Source organism: Protomyctophum bolini, assembly GCF_963924005.1.
Source record: "Protomyctophum bolini genome assembly, chromosome: 21".
In the NCBI taxonomy this organism is placed as follows: Eukaryota; Metazoa; Chordata; class Actinopteri; order Myctophiformes; family Myctophidae; genus Protomyctophum; species Protomyctophum bolini.
The window spans coordinates 12301158-12322341 of NC_137882.1; the positions used below are offsets into that span (position 1 = coordinate 12301158).

Consider the following 21184-nt stretch of genomic DNA (forward strand, 5'->3'; position numbering starts at 1 on the left):
GTAGGCCTACATTTCAAGCACAAACTCAATACAAAGACTGTTAACTGTGAGTGGACGACCCAATTAAGCATTACACTTGTTTACAAGAGGGTCCACCATGTTCAATTCATCACACAGTGTTAGTAAATAATATCCATGTGTGAATGTGTACCAGTGTTGAGTGAGAAAATGATACAACACCGGTCACCGGTATCTGATTATTTTATGTATACCACGTGACAACAGTCACGGATGTTTTCCTGCCGTAAAATTCATGGTGAAACTAAACGTTTCACCGAAATCGGTGATCTGTCAAATGATGTGACTCCAGGAAACAATACATTTTTATTTTTTACAGTGAACTGAGCGCATTTGCCGAAACGAATAAATAATATAAATTATGAAATCTATCAAGGCCGTGGCTCAGCGGTCAGCTCACCTTGGATGGTAATCCAGTCTGGCAGTGTGACACGGGTTCGACTCCCGATCCCGGCGGCCTTTACTGCATTTCACCCACTATTTCAACCCCCATCTCTCTCCCTACTGTCTATCCCTCCATAAAAAAATATAAAATAAAGGTGAAAGCCACAAAAAATCATAAAAATTAAGAAATCCATCAAATCAAATCCATGCAGTTCTTGCATTTTACAACCTAGAAAACAATCAAATGTTGTTATTTTTTTTTTACAGTGAACTGAGCGCATTTGCCGAAACGAATAAATATTCATGTTCTTTAGGTTTTTAGGTTTATTTAGGTTTGCCTTTGACAATTGCAACTTCTGGAGTCACAGTAGTCGATAGGTCACCAATTTGTGTGTAGCGCTTGGCCTGAACGCTGCCGTACATGGGAGTGTTCTGTTGTGACAGGAGATGTGGGCCGTGGGGTAGCAAGGCTCACTGACTTGGGCAACAACTAGCGAGGTTAGCATATTTTGTCTGTCAGAGTCAGAGACGAGTCACTATTGAGCAAAACAAGAGGAGGATGTTAACGTCAGCCACGTTTCTGGTGGAAATGTCACCGTAGAAATAATAATAATAGTTTAAAAAAACCTTTTGTAAACACAAAAAATTGGTTGTAAGATCGGACGTGAAGAAGCAAAGCAGCGTTGCTGGGTCTTAAAACTGTGTGGACGGACACCATTTTATGATTGTCAATGCATCCGAACCCCAAGGATAAACTCTGATCTCTCGCAAGCTTAACGTTGTTAGCCAGCTATACATTATTACGTGTGGATGGGTTCTCAGTAGAGCATACCACTGGGGGAAAAGGTACATTGCGAGCATAATGGATACCGCCGAGGAAGGTAAATGAACTGACTGTACAAATTGCATCATTGAAAGAGAATCAAGTCTGGTGGTGCTATGGTGGCCTCCTAGTGGTTAAGCAAGCTTACTAGCTAACAATCAACCAAGGCTATAGTGAATGTTTTGAGCTACAAGAGATCATACTGCTAAGAATAATGTTGTCATTCAATGAAGCTGATGTGATATGTTGTCAACATGTCAGGGAGCATATCAACTTATGTGTCATTTGCACGTTATGTCAGGTGGACAGCAATAGCCCAACTTGGCATGGTCCTAGCTGAGCCCAGTTTGTATTAAGTCTCTTTCCACAATAGTCAAATTAATCATGCATCAATCCAAGTCGCTTATTCTCTCAACATGATGCCTCTAACGATGCTACTTTCCCCCATCCTCCCTGTGCCATTGGTACCTGTCTTAATATCTCAAATATATCTTCCTCACTTTCATATGTGCAGCGGATATTTGTCGTGTGTGCCGCTCGGAGGGGACCCCGGACAAACCCCTCTATCACCCATGCGTCTGCACTGGCAGTATTAAATTCATCCATCAGGAATGGTATGTGAGTTTGTCTCCTCCATAAAATAAAACAGTCATTGTTGACATCTTCCACACCACACTACCATCTCTACCATTCATCTACTACAGTGTCAAGTAGACAGTGAATCCTATGACATGTTACTGAGGATAATGTATGTGACAATGGCTGCATTGACAGCCGGTGTGTAACAGAAGAAATATGTGTGTATATACAGTACGAGGTATCAGGTATGTAATAAAATACATATCACACATTCGATATACATATTATGTATATGTATGTCGAATGTGTGACAGCTGAATAAATGTGTGTATATACAGTACGACGTATGTATGTCGAATGTGTGACGGCTGACAACCTCTGTCGCTGTGTGACAGGTGTGACGCTCTACAAAAAGGTCGACCTGTCTTCTACTCTTTCAGTGCTCCTATGACGCAGTGAAGCTTCAATCGATCAGTCAATCAATCAATGTTTTTGTTTCACCACTTTCACTCCAAATATAAAAGGTAGAAAAATGTAGTCATGTCGTTAACCAGTTCTTCAACACTAACCTTTTCATACACAATGTGTCTTGAGCAACACTTCAATGGCGACTCAATGGCGAGAAATGTAGCTGGCCACGCTCAGTCGGGGGTCCGCTCATAATTCCGACATTCCATTATTCTGACCATTAGTTTACTGTAAGGTTAGGAATGGGGTTAGTTTAGCCAGTCGGACCGGTCGTTTACTCATTTTGTAGCTTTTGTCGTGGCTAGTGTGAAGGCAGCATTAGGGTGGTGGGTGGTGGTGGGGGGGGGAGGTCAGAAAGGCCAGGCCTGGATTGTTCTGTGGCATTTGTTGAACCTGTGGCTGAATCCATATTAGCTCATGAACTCCACAGAGTTTTGAACAACAGGTTGAGGCCAGGGTTTTTGGGTAGGGGGGGGGTTTGCATCTGAATAGTAGAATTGTGGAGTCTGTAGGTTTTATCACAGTTTATTTTGTACTGCTTGGTCAGTGTGTTTGGAAACAGCTGGGACTAATCATTACGTTACATAAACCAGCTGTTAATCCTACAGCTTTATGTCATAATATGCCAACAACATGGTACTATTACAACCGAGTGACCGACTTGCTGAGGGTAAAAGACTTGCTGGTTAACCAGATTGTGATCAGAAACTCATGATACTGTCACTTTTACTATGACTGAAATATTATCGGCCTACGACATGCTCACAGCCTGTGTGTGTGTGCGACTGTGCGTGCGTGCATGCTTGCGTGCGTCCTGAAAAGTTCACCATAGCCGAGACTGTAGCTGTAGTGCCGAAATGATTTTGGCTCGTCAGAAATTTTCAGTAGCACCGGAAAGCCGACTTTAGGACGGTACCCGCCCCCCCGAACATCAAATGACATCACATTGTAGGCTCTACAGAGCCGAACCGACTTTTATTCTGCTCTAAAATAGTATGAATCACGCCTTAGGCTAATATCTTGACTTTTGTTTCTGAGACCTGCTGTGTCATAGGCTGTGGCTTCAGTCTGCTGCAGCACTTTATTGTATAGCCAAACCTGGTTTACTCACACTCCATGAATAGAGTTCATTCAGGTGAATGAAATGTCTGGAACACTGAAAGTGATTTGAAAAAGAACAATATGCAAATTGTGCCATTATTTTTCCGATGAGGGCTGCGTCTGCGTATAAATGCGTGTGAATAAACAAAACTTTGCACATTGGCCGTGCCAGTGCTTTATTATTAGCAACTGTCTGCGAGCAAATTAAGGATGTCATTGCCGTTCCTCTAAGTTTAGCCATCGTATGAAGGGCTTGTCTTGCACAATGGATACATATTTTGTTGTACTAGTAGTAGGTATTAACTGTCAGCTCTGTCTTAAACACACATCTATGAACATTATAAAGACTTTGATCATCAAGGTTTCTACCGTATATATTGAATTTTGATGAGGATAATTATAGTGTCTGAAATAAGCACTGTCGGAAAAATGCATCTGTCTGACATCTTGGGGCATCAGTGTACTCTATTTCTCACCTTGTTCATGTTGTTTGTTTTACAGTTTGGTCCAGTGGTTGAAACACAGCAGAAAGGAGTACTGTGAATTATGCAAGCACAGATTTGCTTTCACACCAAGTAAGTACTTAAACAGTGTCAGCAGGACATTACTTAACACATTATACTCATTTATTTCATGTGTAGTGTAGTGTACTATCCTTGACCTGCTTTCTTCTATAATAGATCATAGTTCTTGTCGGATCAGCAGTTTTAAAGTAGATACATAAGGATGCTGTGGCTTTGTTATTGACCTCTACATCTGTCTTCTCTGTTACCCCCAGTCTATTCCCCAGATATGCCGTCCCGTCTTCCCATACAGGACATCTGCGCAGGGTTGTTGACCAGTGTGGGCACGGCAATACGCTACTGGTTCCATTATACATTGGTGGCTTTCGCATGGCTTGGTGTAGTTCCTCTAACTGCATGTGAGTGCACACACACACACACACACACACACACACACACACACACCCACACAGTTACGTAAATTCTGTGTGTAATTGTCAAACACTTACAAAGTAGTAAGTAAGTATGCAAAGTAGTAGAATTACTATAAATTGACATTGTCCCACAGTACTGTACAGTATGTGTTATAAGCACATCCGTTTGTTGAAAATCACTATTGCATTTATTAACATTGGGAGGACAATCTTAAACAACATCAAACACAATGGTTGTAATTCTCATGAATGCACAACAAATGTTTAGGCAAGTACAACTTCTGATGTGCAACTTTCAGTAAATCATTCTGGTTTAGTCCTCTTTTACATTACACATGACATTGATTACATTGATAATAATCAATAGATTTTTTAAACCAGTTACACACTGGCCATTTACCCACTTTGGTTGGCTATTATAACACATACTGTATTCTTCTATCAGGATCTTGTAAATCCTCATTTAGAATAGCTGTGTCGGCCCACGGTTCATCCTTCCATCCAACACTGAATACAAACTGGATTGTCATGCCTATGACGGTCCCTTCATCTTGTGTCACCATCAGGCCAGAAATTATAACCATGCTCATATTTTACTCCCAAACAAGATTATTGGATGGATTACATTGTAATTTGCGGTGCACCTTCATGCTGCAGTACAGACTCAGAGACGTTGGTCTCTAGTGCCACCATTAGACCAAAAGTTCTGAAAATGGAATGGTTTGCCTTGGAACTTGCAGTGTGGTGAACCCTAACCCTTTGAAAGACCCTCACCCTTGCAGGTGGGCCTCATTAATTTTGTGACCCCATGGCCCATCAATGAATATACAATTATTTGTCCACCCCTAATTCTGCCACTATTGCTAATTAATATTCATTTGTAATGCAATTTTTTACTTGTAGCCCTAATAGTGATAGAAAAGGGCTGTAGCACAGTCTCTACCCTCTAGCAGATGCTAGTGGGTCTTTTAGACTCATTAAGGCCCTGACCTACTGCAGGCGACATTGACACGCGGCAAGTTAGGCAACTTGGAAGCCTGACAACTTAAAATTGTTGATATAATCAGCTTTTTAATATATTGCTGCTTTGCCTTTTGTATTGAGCCTCTGTACCATCTGTATTGTCCCTCATTGCTCGCTGTAGCTTGATTCCGCACCGGCACAGCACTCGGAAAACAGTCCACTGTAGCACTCGTCTTGTTCGCGTCTTGTTGCATATAAGTATAGTGCCGGCTGCACTGCAATCATTAATGATTTGAACTGCATCGCATTGACTCGAATTTAACGAGATACGTACCATAACGCACATGCAAGCATGCACACAGAGTCTGGACTGTACTCCATTCACACCTCTTCTCCTTTCTCTGGTCTGTGCCGCATGTCAAATTAGAACTGAGCTAGGGGTGGGCGATATGGAAAAATATAACATCGCAGTATTTGTATGATTATTAAGTTACTTAACAGTACAACCACCTACAGCCAGGGTAACAACAACTAGAAGAAAAAGGAGTAACTTTAGGCCAAAATACGTATTATTCTTTTGCAGGGATGCTCCGATCAGGTTTTTTGGGACCGATACCGATCAGCGATTGTTTTTCTCATGATCGGCCGATACCGATAGGTCCGATACCAATACTGATCTTGTGAAATGTTGCAAATTTTAATATTTCCAAAATGATTATATGTCAAAACCCACATCAAAACTGTTCCTGTGTGTGGGGAGGAAGGGGAGAATGTTTAGGCCCATCACAAAAATGTTAAATGATGTTATACCACTTAAATGGTGTAAAATATCGTTTTTGTTTCATCACAGGTCGCATCTACAAGTGTCTGTTTACTGGCTCTGTGAGCTCACTTCTGACACTGCCATTGGACATGCTTTCCACGTGAGTGATGATCAATGTACTGTACTTTAGTAATATCTGTCGTTGGACCACATGAATCCTAGAAACCCTGCACTGGGCATGTCATTATAGGTGAAAATAGACAAATATTTGGTGAAAATGGAAGATATATAAGCTTGTGTGATTGGCTATTTCCACTGTCCTCCCTGGTGAAGACAGAGTGAGGTCCAAACATGTTGGTATAATAAAGGCTGTTCCCTCTTTTTCTTTTTACCCGGATCGCCTATTATTTGATTGCTATTTTCACTTGACGTACAACAAAGAATTCTGTGTTTAAGTGGTAAAATTATGTGCAGGTGAAAAAGCACCATGGTCAAATTGAAGACAAATCAACGTAATTTACTTTCCAACAATGCCTGCATTGTACAGGACATTTCAACTAGTTCACTTTGACTCCTGAAAGCATGCTCGCTACAGGCACATTCAAAATTCCCTCTCATGTATACATTACTTGTGTATATGCTTGCATGTGCATTTGATGTTTTAGAGAAAACCTGCTGGCGGACTGTCTGCAGGGCTGCTTCGTGGTCACCTGCACTTTGTGTGCATTCATCAGCCTGGTGTGGCTCCGAGAACAGATTGTCCATGGCGGCGCCCCCCAGTGGCTAGAGCAGCAACAGCCGCCGCCACCCAACGTGGCTGCACAAGCCAACGAGGTCAAATGCACTCACACTGAAGATCACCCATCCATCAATATTTTGACTGTGTTGTTTAGTAATTCCAGTTTGTGAACAGGTTCCAGAGAATCTGAAACGTTCTCATAACTTTAACCCTCCACTGAGGGTTTTGTCAAGCTCTACTGAGGATAAGTCAGAGGATAAGTTGAGGTCAAGTAGAAGGAGAGGTTAAGTGAATCATTCCAGTGCTTTAAAAAAATGACTGCAAACTTTCAGTGTCACACTAAATTTTCTTTGTAGCACCATAGCTTTCACCGATAGGCTCTTACAACATTTATCTACATAGAAATATCGTGAAATGTCCTGCAGTCTATATGGAGTCACTGCAAAATCTATGTCTTCACTCAGCGTCTCACTTTTGTTCTGACCCATACACACATACCTCCCTCTCTGATGTTCCTGGAAACTGACTTATAATGTTGGCTGACTCCAGGCACAAGGTGCAGGCCAGGGAGCAGCTAACGAGCCCCCTGTGGTCCAGCCGGCCCCAGCTGACCTCCCGGCCCAGAACGAGGCAGACCCAGAGCCCCCCGATGCGCCCCCGGACCAGGGAGACGACGCTGAGCTGAACAATGAAGAGGATGTGGAGATAGAGGATGGGGCTGCTGCTGAAGATGCAGACGCCAACAATGGAGCGCAAGGTTGGAGAGATTTTGTATTGAATCACAGTTGTTGGTGCCAACCAGGTCATTAATGCTATACACCCGTGTAAAATAAAGCGATAAAAAAAATGCATTTGGTACAGTAGGGGTGGGGGGGGGGGGGGGGGGGAGGTTAAGTGCAGTTTAAAAGCAACAAGGCAATCATATCCTTTGTATAAACGTGCAAGAGCATCAGGGGGACTGAAAGGCTTGTGAATATAGGAATGTTTTTAGCCTGGACTTAAAGCTATCAACGGAGGGGGCAGATCTGACAGCAAGAGGAATGCTGTTCCATAATGGGAATTGGGAGCAGCGACAGCAAAGGCACGGTCCCCCCTGAGCCTCTTCTTTGTCGCTGTCGTCTGTCTGCTGACCTGAGGGTCCTGATGGAGGAGGGATATGATAGGAGGTCAGTGTAGGAGGGGGCCAGTCCGTTTAGTGCTTTGTATGTAAAAATAAGGGTTTTGAATTGAATTCTGAACCGAACCGGCAGCCAGTGAAGAGAGGCCAGGACAGGGGTGATATGATCTCTCCTCCTGGTGCCAGTCAGGAGTCTGGCAGCCGCATTTTGCACCATTTGGAGTCGGGATAAGAATGACTGGCTAATTCCGGTGTAGAGGGAGTTGCAATAATCTACAACAACACTGTTTACAGAGGGGCTGCTATACTTTAATATTCCCTTTTTGTAAATATCACAGGGGTTTTATTCTGGAAATTTGTCAAATTTTTTCACCCCTCATGAGTTTGCAGTTCCAGCAATTGTTTTCCACTAAATTGTTAAACAGGACAGGATTGATTTACCTCAATGAATTTGGATCACAAATTGCTCTCTTTTGTCAAAGAGATATTACTGGTGAAGTCTTGTGTCAACAATGTAGGGTTATTGGAGTTTTTGTGACCTTGAGGAGATCACTTTGAAGGCACAAAAAATAACTTTTCGGTTGTGCGATAGTCATATGACAAAGTATAAATCAGCCTGAATCCCTATATGTAGATGACATGAATTGGAATGCTCTGGAGTGGGATAGAGCAGCTGAAGAGTTGACCTGGGAGAGGGTAAGTCTCAACAACAATATCAATTTAGTATCAATAATATTGATATCACTGACTTGACATCCCCCTACACATAATTGCATAAGTTCACATTCTGTACAGTACTAATATAGTCCTGCTATATACCTAGAGCTATTTCATTAAAACGTAATGTCATTCTACGCCTTCTCCCAGATGCTTGGTCTGGATGGATCTCTGGTCTTCCTGGTAAGTTGACGTAAGCCTACAGAATTATCCGATGTCATGTTTTTAGCTTCTTCTGCATTGCAGATTTATTTTTATTCTTTTACCCCCAACACTTGCTTGGAAGTATGTCTGGGATTTGAAAGACAGTCAGCTGATGATTTTGTGTTTTGTCATTTTCTAGGAGCATGTGTTTTGGGTGGTGTCTCTAAACACACTCTTCATCCTGGTCTTTGGTGAGTAAATTAAAATCAAACTGGTGAAGATAATCACAATTTGGTACTATAACATTGGATATTATAAAATAGCATCTATGATACATAACCCTAACAATTACACATGTCGTGAATAACCACACAATTGCTCACCTGGTAAAATATGCATTCCTGACTTATTTTAATGAATACAATAATATTTTAACTCATTTGTATGAGTATCTTAATGCAATAATAACTGAAGTTCAGAGGAGTGCCGGCTGCTGAAGCAGAACTAGGAGATGAAAGTAGTCACCACACACTCTTGACCCCTATTGGTTGTCAAATGGTACTGCCCGAAGCTCCTACAGTACCTGCATTGCCCCTGGTATCATGTGTGGGAAACGGGTTCAAATCCTGGTTAGGACATGAAACTCATGGACTGCACTGCAGCTTTAAATAATAATAAATAAAGGAGAATTTAAAAAAAAATGGAACTGCATATAATTATTTATATTAAGTATTAGGTACTAGGCTCATGATGCATTACGTATTATCTTATTATACTTCCTCTTTCAGCGTTCTGTCCTTACCATATTGGGCACTTCTCTGTCGTTGGACTTGGCTTTGAGGAACATGTAAGAACGTATTTATTTACATCATGTCAGTCAAATCAATTCATTACATCCAAAAACCATGGAGCGTTTTAAGCTATGCTAAATAATTGTTCCTTGTTTTGTCTGTGACTTCTTGTCCTTATAGGTCCAGGCTTCCCATTTTGAGGGCTTGATCACAACCATAGTGGGCTACATACTACTGGCTATGACTCTCATTCTCTGTCATGTATCCTTTGCCTTATGCACATCTTAAAGGTCGCTCTTCTTTTGGGCATTTCTAATCTTGATTAGCGTATTGCTTGCTTATTACTACTGATGCCTTGATGAGGACCACAATGGAAACAAGCTGCCAGGGCTTTTTGTTTTAATATTTTCAGCTTTATTGTACATCCATACCACTGTATTCAATCAATCACTCAATCAATCAATACTATATCACCAACACATCTTCATATAAAATGATCATGTCACAAAGGCCCCCATAGATTAATTAATTTGTCTTGTTTAACATGTAGGCACAGAGTTGCATATGAATGAATTTCATAATTTTTTATATGCACAAGCCGACATCATCATTTGACAAACTCTAAGCTGCCTACCTGGGCTGTGTCTTACCATGGTTACTTGAAGATGAATTTCATAATGCATGTAGTTTTAGAGTTGAGTTGGTGTGATATTGACCCTTGACAGCTATGTGTAAGGGTCTGGCTGCATTGGTCAGGTTCCAGCGTTCACGACGTCTCCTGGGAGTCTGCTACATCGTTGTCAAGGTAACTCTTTTCCGTGTCTGTGTTCTTTGCATAAGCACTGCAAATCACTTTGAAAGTGTGGTCTGTCAAACATGCACTGGTTTTAGTGTCTTGGGGTGCACAGGATACACTGGCATTGGTTTCTCGTCCACTGACAGCTCGAGCATTTAGCATTATATGTGGCCAGCCTCTTGTTTCTAAAACAAAAAAGCAGCATGTGTATCGGAGGAGAGGTGGTTGTCTACACCAGACCAATAGTAGAGGTTACCAGTGACAGAGGGAGAAATCGCAGGTGAAAAGGAGTATTTTAGGGGTACTTTACAATGTATTTCATGAACATTGTGTTAATAAAATAATCACAATTCTTTGTAACATTGGTAATATAATACCACAGTAATAACTAAGTGTCTTATTTGCATGTTAGTTTGTTTTCCTGACTGGTTACTTGAATAATTATGTCTACTTTTATTTACACAATTTAATTTGGTTTAATTTTGATTATGTTAAATATTACGTGTGTGTGTGTGTGTGTGTGTGTGTGTGTGTGTGTGTGTGTATATATGTGTATGTATGTATTTGTATGTGTGTGTGACTGTGTGTTTTTTGTACTTGATCAGGTGTTGAAAACCAGCACTCGTGCTAATACACTGTAAGCAGTGCGTCTTGTCCATCCAATGTGATTGTGATGTTCATGTCAAATAAATAAACACAACATAAGCTGCTGTAGTGTTAATGAGGATCGACTGTGCCTCTGTTATAGGTCTCTCTGCTGGTTGTGGTGGAGATTGGTGTGTTCCCACTCATCTGTGGCTGGTGGCTTGACATCTGCTCTCTAGTAAGACTCTACCACAACTCACTCTTTTCGCTATTTTGTGTGTGGGGGGGTGTTATCTTCAATATTGTACCAATGACTTTCAGCAAGACTGACTAAATAATAACTACTTTGGATATATTGGAACACAGGTTATTTTGTCTATTTCTTGAAAAGTAACCGTTTTGGACATTGACCTATAAGGTTTCCGTCCGACATCAACGTTATACTGTCACTCTTGCATGTACTTAATTTCTTTCCATCTGTAAAAACATGTTACTGTTCCACCACACTTTTCAATGTACAGTGGGTTTAAACTGTCCTTCCATCTGCAGGAGATGTTCGACGCCTCGTTGAAGGACCGAGAGCTGAGTTTTAAATCGGCACCAGGCACCACTATGTTCCTACACTGGCTTGTGGGAATGGTCTATGTGTTCTACTTCGCCTCATTCATCCTCCTCCTCAGAGAGGTGAGAACCTGATTCCAAAGTCCAAACATAGCCCTGCTGAGGCGACTCCTACAGCAGTGGTTCTCAAACATTTTAGTTTCAGGGACCTGCAGGAGGACTAGATGTTTGATACAATATTTTCTATCTCTGAAACCCTGAAACATTCAGGCATGCCTCAAGAAGGTCCATAGGGACCGACACGCATAATACATTTTGTCCTCAGCCTCTACTCTAGGTGTGCGAAAGCTTTTCTGTACTATCTCTGAGACGCCAATCTACACTGTCAAATCCTGATTTTAATTCTTGAGAGGGTACAAATGTAATTTGTTCACTCTCAGAGTTACAGACTATAAGGGTCTACTCTTATTTGGTTCAATAATGAAGCTGGGGACCCCCTGAAACCCCATCAACGATCCCTAGGTGTCCCCAAAAAACTGCCATAACAAGTTAATACATGTGACGCCACCGGGCCACTAATCGAGTGAGGAGTTTCACCAGGAGGACAAACTGGGAAACTTAATTAGTGGATCGGTGGCGTCGCGTGTATCACAGGTGAAACGTTCTCGTCTACACCCTCCCTGATGAACCAACCAGTGGGGGCGTTAGCAGCAACAGGGGACTACATTATAAGATCATTATAATATGATTAGGGAATTGGCTTGACAACTTAATTGGGAGAAGAGGGGATAATAATAGCTCTCCTGGTGTTTCTTTTTTCCCCAGAGACTCAAAATTGTGTTAAGAGCATTTGGGGAGAGTAGGATCTGGGGAAATTAATGTTGTGGAAGATAAATGCAACACACATTATGGATTCTTTATTGACTACAGGTACTGGCATTGGTCGCACATTCAGTTGCAGATAATACAATCACATCACCATTGAAGTGTAAATCATTGAATACCACACTACTGCCGTTCTCCCATTTATGACGCTCTCTTTTCCCGTCCCCCATCTCCCTTAAGGTGCTGAGGCCCGGAGTGCTGTGGTTTCTGCGAAACCTCAACGACCCCGATTTCAACCCGGTTCAGGAGATGATCCACCTGCCCATCTACAGGCATCTGAGACGCTTCATCCTCTCCGTGGTTGTGTTCGGTTCCATCGTGCTTCTCATGCTGTGGCTCCCAATTCGGCTCATTAAAGTGCTGATGCCCACCTTCCTCCCTTACAACGTCATGCTCTACAGGTAGCCAACAAAGCTTGCTAGCATAAAGGCTAGGCTCCCTTAGTCAGTTGTTGTGCATTAAAAAGCCTCACCCCATTATACGGAATCTTTGGTAGTATTTGTGACCTTTGTCACACTAACACACTAAGCTTGCTCAGGGTAGGATTAGCAGTGGAGCGAGTTAAAGCCTCCTGGGTTATGTTATCTCTTCTAGGATAATAATCATGGTCACCTTTCCTCCTTACAAAGTCATGCTCCACCATTTATTTCTACCATTTTTAATTGATGTGGTGTTAATGATCCACTGCTCTCACTTTATTGTCTTTAACACTCCAGAAGGGCATGGCAATATCGGTGTTGTATTTTAAACCGTCTCTTTTTCTTTGACCACGTCTCTCCTTATCTCTCTCCAGTGATGCCCCGGTCAGTGAGCTGTCTCTGGAGCTGCTGTTACTCCAGGTGGTGTTGCCGGCTCTGTTGGAACAGGGTCACACCCGGCAGTGGCTCAAAGGCCTGGTGAGGGCCTGGACAGTCAGCGCAGGATTTCTACTGTAAGTCAATCATTTCTACATTATGTACAGAATTGCAGAATACAATAATAAGACTTGATGTTTTCCCAAGTGACTGCATTTCCCATCTATTAGTTTCTGTAGCGTTACTGTATTGACGACAAACTTTTTTTTTTACTCCATCTCCCCAGAATAGCTATTATTCCCAACCTTCCCAATCTACAGGCATCTCATGCACATCATCCTCTCCGTGGTCATGTGACCACTGCTCATTTTGTTTTTGAGGCATTAAATGTTGAGACATTATGATTTGGCCCAAATATTTTAATAGCGGCACTTTTATGATGTCAAATCGCTCAACTTTATTTTACATCAGTGTCCAGCAGAGCATGTGCAATGCATTGTAATTATCGCCATCTGTCTATCCGTCAACATTCATTTTAATCCAGATTTGATCAGATTTGTTAGATGAATTGAGGGTAGTATCGGGCACTATTCAGTATTTATTTTTCCAATTACCGGTAGTCCAAGATCACAGATCAGCCCAATGCTTATACACAGTATGGCTGCATTCACTCATTTATGTATTTGTTTAATTTGACTGGACATTTTGATTTGATTCTATAATGTTAATTTGTCTTTCTGTGTTAATTTTTTTGATTGCTTTATATTGTATATATATTTTATATTGTATTTGCTTTGTTCAGGGCGTCAGGAAGCCTATAGACTAGAGGCTCATTGTTGTGTCTCTAATGTGGGTCCTAATTAACATAACTGAGTAAACTAACCGCATTTATGTGTTGTTCTAAACTATGCAGAGACCTCCACTCTTACCTCCTGGGGGAGCAGGAAGACAACGACCCTAATCAGCCTGTCAACAACAACAACAACAACCCCCCCGCGGGTCACCATAACAACAACAATAACAACCCCGCGCCTGCTGTAGGGGAGGGTCTCCATGCCGCTCACCAGGCCATTCTGCAGCAGGGCGGGCCGGTAGGCTTTCAGCCCTACCACCGGCCACTCCGCTTCCCATTCAGGGTGAGTAAGCCCGCCTTCCTAATTTACATAACCGTCACTTGTACTGTAGGCCTGTTCGAGGTGATTGCAATTATTTTTGCATACCGGTAATCGCCATAATCGTTTCCATTGAATATTTTACATTTTTCAAAACAGTGGAAAGTTGTCAACGTTTCGTGGGACATTGTGAGCGTGTAGATTTGTTTTAGTTTGAAAGTATAAAGTTATTAAATATGCCCTTTCTTAGACAGTATGTTCCATTGTTGAAAATGTAATTGCAATTATTTGTAAACATTAATTGTCAAGTAAAACTTGACACAGCCCCTATAGTCACACGATACCTTCATGTACCTGCAGAAGACACATTTCAGGATTAGAAAATACAAATCACATCGTCACTGTCGGGCAGCAACCTCTGCTACCTAGCCTACTGGATCACACTACAGCAACCTCTGCTACCTAGCCTACTGGATCACACTACAGCAACCTCTGCTACCTAGCCTACTGGATCACACTACAGCAGCGTCACAAAAAAGCATCAATAGTAGCAGATCTGCAAGCTCCATCTGCCATTTTGAGCTTGTCCATCTGCTACTTTTGATGCTTTTTGACATATGTACAAAAAGAGGCATACCCGTATGCCTCTTTTTTGTCTCCACCAGGCCGAAGGCATGGGGAGAGAGTATGTTTTGCACTCCGTCCATGTGTGAGTCTGTCTGTGTGTGTGTGTGTGTGTGTGTGTGTGTGTGTGTGTGTCTCCGTCCGTCGGTGTACAGCTAATCTCCGGCACCGTTGACCCGGTCGATGCCAAATTTTCCACACACACTCCCTGGATGCCAACGATTAACCTCTGCGCAAAACCTCTTTCCAGAACGGCCTGTTATAGCACCACCAGGAGGCCGACTTTTGTAAAACACATTTTTAGATTCTGTCCAGTCCAGTATCTCTAGAGTCATGTGTTCAAGACAGATCTGTCGGATATTTCATATTCCATCCTAATTGGCTAACATTGGCTTTCAAAGTTTGCAGGAACGTGTGTGTGTCCGTCTGTTACCAGCTTTGTATATTACTCCAGATTGCAATTTACGTGAAATCTTTCACCGACTTTTCTACTAGGCTGAGGAATATACCCCACCCTTTTCACATTGGCCTGTTATAGTGCAGGTGGATTTTAGAAAAACACATTTTTGGAACAAAATGCCTCAAATCATCCAATTGCCATCCAAGGCGTTAGAAGAAATGGCACCCTTTTCACATTGGCCTATCATAAAATTGTTAATTAGAGGGCTAGTTTTGAATGAGTTCCTCAGGCTCCGGTCACACGCAGAGTTATTCTGCAAGAGGATGTTGCAAATTAAAATGATGAGAAACATGAGTTGTTCAACTTTGTATTTTGCCAGTTCTGATTTCCTTAGCAATGATGTAGTTCATATACTCTTATTAGCCAACGGTGTGCTTACTGTAGATGCCCGAGGGCTGTGTTAAGGAAGCACTTGATTGGATTGATTTGTGTCAGCGTTGAATCCGTTGATTGAATAAGATTAGACTCTAATAGGATAACTTCCTTAAGTCGGGTAACCTAAACCAGTATTCAGAGTAAAGCTTGAATCAGTTACTATCGTTATTGTTGTAGTGTTAGTCTCACTAATGATTACCCCCCCAGTAATCGATAACAGAAACTGTTATTGTTCAAACTTGACAGTATATTATCATTATCAATTTACTAAAGACAGACATGTATATGTAGAAGCACAACAATACAAATTAAAACCTCTTCTCTGGAAAGCATTTTAGGACCACCTAAAGTTTGTGGTGTGCGCCGCAGTTAAATTTAGAAATGTGCCTACGCCCTAAGCCCTAACTACCACCTACAGCTTCATCCCTATAACTCCACCCTTAGCCATTCCTGGCAAAGTTATGCTACATTCTCAGGCTTCAATGGTTGCACTCACTACTGACAACTCTAATACTCTCAATGACACAACAATGGTGTCCTGATGGTGATTATTTCTCTCTCCTTTACACCATAATCTAATTCAGATCAGCTCGTGTCACGTACTGTGATAACGTGATCACTGTTACTGGCTCACGGTTCAGACAAAAATAGGTGGTAGAACACAACAGCTTGTCAGTCGACAGAAGACTTTTTATAAACTTTTTATTTACCTCTCTGTCTGCAGATTGTGTTGCTGATAGCATTCATGTGCATCACCCTGCTGGTGGCTAGCTTGGTGTGTTTGACCCTGCCAGGTAAGACAACAGCCAACAGACTGCCATTCCTCGTCCTAACCCCACGCCCAAGCCATGATTGAAGAGTAATGTGTATAGTTGTGTATATGTGTATATGTCATAAACACTGAACAGAACCACACTCAATTAAGTTCTTTCAGTATTTATTTGACATGTTCAAGATGATATATATAAAACGGACAAATAGTATGGTTCTGCTGCCTTCTTCAGAGGCTGTGTCCGTGTGTCTCTATAGGCGTATGCTGTATGCATAGACTCAATCAATCAAAAAATCACGGATGTTTTTTGAAGTACATGTTCTTCTGACGTGTCGCAGTATTCACCGGGCGGTGGCTGATGTCCTTTTGGACGGGCAGCTCCAAAATCCACGAGCTGTACACGGCAGCATGCGGCCTGTACGCCTGCTGGCTGTCCATCCGCGGCGCCACCGTGCTGCTGGCCTGGATGCCTCAGGGACGCACTGTCATCATGCTGAAAGTCCAGGAGTGGACATTCATGGTAAGGTACCAGGACAGTGAAGCACTGAGAAAACTGTTGCGCCTTTCTTCGTCCTTTTTTTCCTCTTCCAAACTTGACTACGGTAGCGGAAGGGAAACTTTGACAGAAAATTACTCGCTCACCGTATAGAAAATAGAAGTAAAACTCCTTAGATAGACTGAAGCAAACGTTTGCTTTTTAATTGCACTTTGAGCACAGAGCACTTTATGAGCATGATAAAATAAAATAGTTTTACTTCTATTTTCTATACGGTGAGCGAGTCTTTTTCTGTCAAAGGTAAATGTGCTCTTTGCTCACTTCCTTCATGTGTTGGTAAATCCTGCTTACGTCATTTCACCAATCAAGTTCAGAACAGAATAGCACCAGTGCTTAGTACCTACTATTAGGGACACTTAATGCTTTCAATGTGCATTTCAGCTCATTGTTGACGGTTACCATAGTCTAAAACATTTACTATACAACCTACCTTTCTGTCTGTTTTGGCCGTTATTTGTTATTACAATTTCCATTAAGCATCGACCAAGTTAGCTGGGAATAAATAGTCTATGGCAGCCATTACATCAATCCTGATTCATATCTTCTGGAATTGAGATCAATATTTTCTGTACAGAGATAAACAAAGTGTGTGTGTGTGTGTGTGTGTGTGTGTGTGTGTGTGTGTGTGTGTGTGTGTGCAGATCCTAAAGACCGTGGTAGTTGCTCTGCTGGTAGCTGGAGTCATCCCACTGCTGCTGGGTCTGCTGTTTGAACTAGTCATCGTGGCTCCTCTCAGGGTGCCACTAGACCAGACGCCTCTCTTCTACCCATGGCAGGTATGAATGACGCATATGGTTGTGTGTGTGCAGCAGTGTGATGTGATGGCTCTTTTTCCATTCCTAGACATATCATCTCAAGATTCGTTCCATTGTTGTATAGTCAATCTGCGATCATATGAAACAGTTGCATGCGCTATTGAGCAGTATGCATGAAAATTGTGAAGACATTGGTCTTGACTTGTGGGAACTCTTCTTTGTCTTTACCCATCACTTGTACCTGACAGTATCGGCCATATTTCGAACATAAACAGAGACCAAATGTTACCGAACATACCCAAATAATTTAGTCGATTCTGACTAAACATCATTGCACAGTAAAGAAGTCATGGACATTTCAATTGAATTCTCAGCTAGACTTTTCCCGTCATATGGAATGACTGCTTTAAAATGCAGAGGGGAGTTTCAAGTCTGGTGATGATCCTCATACAATTCAATGCCTTCATTGAAAATCTAATGCTCTCTTGCTCACAGTCTCTCTCTTTCTCTCTAGGACTGGGCTCTTGGAGTTCTCCATGCAAAGATCATCGCTGCCATCACCCTCATGGGCCCCCAGTGGTGGCTGAAGACTGTCATTGAACAGGTGAATTTGAGATGAATGTTTTCACATTGCATAGGTGTTGTTTATTAAAGATCCCCATTACAACGTAGAGGCGACTATTGTTCCTGGGATCCATGATGCTGTAACTGTTCCATGTCTTGCCACTGACAAACATTTTCAACAAGCCAGGTTTTTTTCCTTTGTTTTAAGTGCAAGCTGTCTTCCTCAGGTTTACGCCAACGGCATCCGGAATATTGATCTCCACTTCATCATCCGTAAACTGGCAGCTCCTGTCATCTCAGTCCTGCTGCTCTCCTTGTGTGTGCCGTACATCATCTCCATAGGCGTGGTACCTGCCGTGGGTGAGTGTGTGTGTGTGCGTGCATGTACTGTATATGTGTTTAACTGTACATCTATTGGTGCTTCTCATTGATATGATCAACCCTTATGTTAATTGTAAGGGTTAACTCTCGATTGAGATCCAGAATCTCTGGCCCGTGGAGAGTTGGCCATGCCCTTAATAGCATCAACAGTTAAGATAAGTTAATTTATGTGTGTATATTTGTGTGCTGCACTGAAAATAGAAGATCTACAAGCTGAGCTTGCATTTGACACAGGGGAGAAAATGTATGAAACATTTCATAAGAAGTAATGATAGTCTTGGAAAGGGAGTGTGAAGAACCAATGCCATGATTCTTTATTAAATTACTTAAAGCTGCATTAACGAATATGTATAGTAGAGTATTGAGTTTATACAATGTACGTAACTATCGTGTGTGCCGTGGTTGTACGGCTATCGTGCATACTCTTCCATTGAGACATGTAGACCCTGGTTTCAGGTAGGACATCTACCTATTGGTAGTGTTAACTGAACCATAAGCGCATTACCCCCCTCCCCTAACTAAGTGCATTCCTATCACAGGTGTGACCCCAGAGATGGAGATTTTGATGCAGAGGAGAATCTACCCCTTCCTGTTGATGGTCGTCTCTCTCATCGGTATCCTGTCCTTCCAGATTCGACAGTTCAAGCGCCTCTACGAACACATCAAGAATGACAAGTAAGGATTTGCAGATACCTGCTTTAGAAAGCAGGTTTCAATGTCTGGAGCTGGGTGTAGGAGGTTGACAATGGTTTGGATATGTTATGTCCTGACTCGTACTGTTGGACAGGCGTGTTGTTCTGTTGGGTGGTGGGCAGTACCGGTTTTGTGGTGATACTTTTCCTATTGTTTGACAATGTCCACCAATATTAAACTCCAATCTTCAAGTTCACACGCATAGAGCATCACAGTTCCGCCCCCTTTCATGACGACGACAAGCCCGGAAGATAATTCCCCATTCATGTTCCCCATAGACGTTTCACAAAGTATTTATTTAAAGACCTTTTCAGCCTCGGACAAAGCCAACTGTTGTTGTGACAAATCATGCAAGGTTTTGGGCCGATCAAGAAAAAAAGGTCAGGGTACAACACATTTCTTTAGTTTTTCTTCTTTCTAATTATTTGATCGGCCCAACGTTGTGTTTATTGTCATTTGTCGTCACAACAAGAGTTGGCTTTGTCCGAGGCTTAAACGTCTATGGGGAAAATGAATGGGGAGTTATCTTCCGGGCCTGTCGGCATCATGAAAGGGGGCGGGACTGCGATGCTCTTTTGGACCTCACACGCTTCAAAGCTGTCACCGTGCCACAAGTTCACAACTAGGCGGTCCACCCCTTTGCTCCCATAGAAATGGAAGTGACTACGGGGAGGCTGACTTGCAGATTTTTTTGGTTTCTTTTATTTTATTTGTATTGACGTCACAATAACATTGAAAACAATGACAATGGACAGACCAGATGTTCCAGCACTAGTGCTACTTTTTCAACACTGCTGTGTCCACTAGAGGATTTTCTCAATTAATTTGAAAATAATCTAAAAACTAATCAACTCCATTGAAGCGCATGTGTGACTATACAGTTGAAGATGATAAATTAACCTACCGGTAGTCGGGTTCTCTCTCCTAATTGGATAAAATTGGTGTTCTGTCCTGAAAAAATAATTTGGATACTTTACGTGCTGGATAGATGGGGATAGAGCTTTACAAAAATGTTATTACAGTATGAATATAGGGCCATTGAACAACAAAGAACTAAAATCAGCTTAATTTCTCCTTTCTCACTCTGTGCAGGTACCTCGTCGGTCAGAGGCTGGTCAATTACGAACGCAAAAGAGTAGGCTTGATCCCGCCTTCCAACCCTGTGGCTGAGTAGTGTTTTGTGTGTGACGAGTCAATACATTTTCGCACCCAATCCCACCTTTCCCTTTCCCTCTGCGGGTTTCAAACCGCTCCTAAGACTGCATTCCTCGGCAATCTCCTGTGGATCTTGGTGGATTCAATACATGTCAATCAGTTTGTTAAATGCCCTTTGTGCCCAATCGGTGGCTGGGGGGAAGATTGTATGAGATGTGTGCCGCAAACCAAGTGATCTGTTCAGATTGAAGGTGCAGAACAGGAGAGTAATGGCTGATTTATACTGTATCGTACGGTCGCGTCGCCGGGAGTCGTACAACATAGTATGATTACGTTTCAAGAATTAGAGGTTTGAAACTATGTGTCTGTATTGTTGTTCATGCCTTGCTTTGTAAACAGTTGCCTGAGAATTGTACATGTGTAAATATTTTGAACGCAGACTTTGTTGTCTTAAAAAAAATAGAAGAAAAACAAAAGACGGATGGATTAATGCAATGACCATTGTACATCTTAAAAGTGTATGTATATTAATTTATTAAATCAAACTCACAATTTATATTTTTTTCTTGCAT

The 21184-nt window shown here is 42.0% G+C and overlaps 1 protein-coding gene across 1 annotated transcript; it reads left to right on the forward strand.

Annotated features, from left to right (window-relative positions):
* The first annotated feature begins 866 nt into the window (after positions 1-866).
* On the forward strand, positions 867-21162 carry LOC308336224 (E3 ubiquitin-protein ligase MARCHF6-like). Its single transcript, XM_080793527.1, has 25 exons — positions 867-1283; positions 1740-1839; positions 3875-3948; positions 4152-4295; positions 6124-6196; positions 6702-6870; positions 7325-7532; positions 8527-8588; positions 8760-8792; positions 8953-9004; positions 9542-9600; positions 9725-9805; positions 10281-10349; positions 11089-11163; positions 11475-11609; positions 12552-12772; positions 13165-13302; positions 14079-14301; positions 16461-16530; positions 16847-17028; positions 17706-17840; positions 18334-18423; positions 18611-18743; positions 19304-19439; positions 20550-21162. Exons 1-25 carry the CDS (start codon positions 1265-1267, stop codon positions 20629-20631), a joined length of 2763 nt encoding a protein of 920 aa, XP_080649653.1. The 5' UTR covers positions 867-1264; the 3' UTR covers positions 20632-21162.
* The last annotated feature ends 22 nt before the right edge of the window (positions 21163-21184 follow it).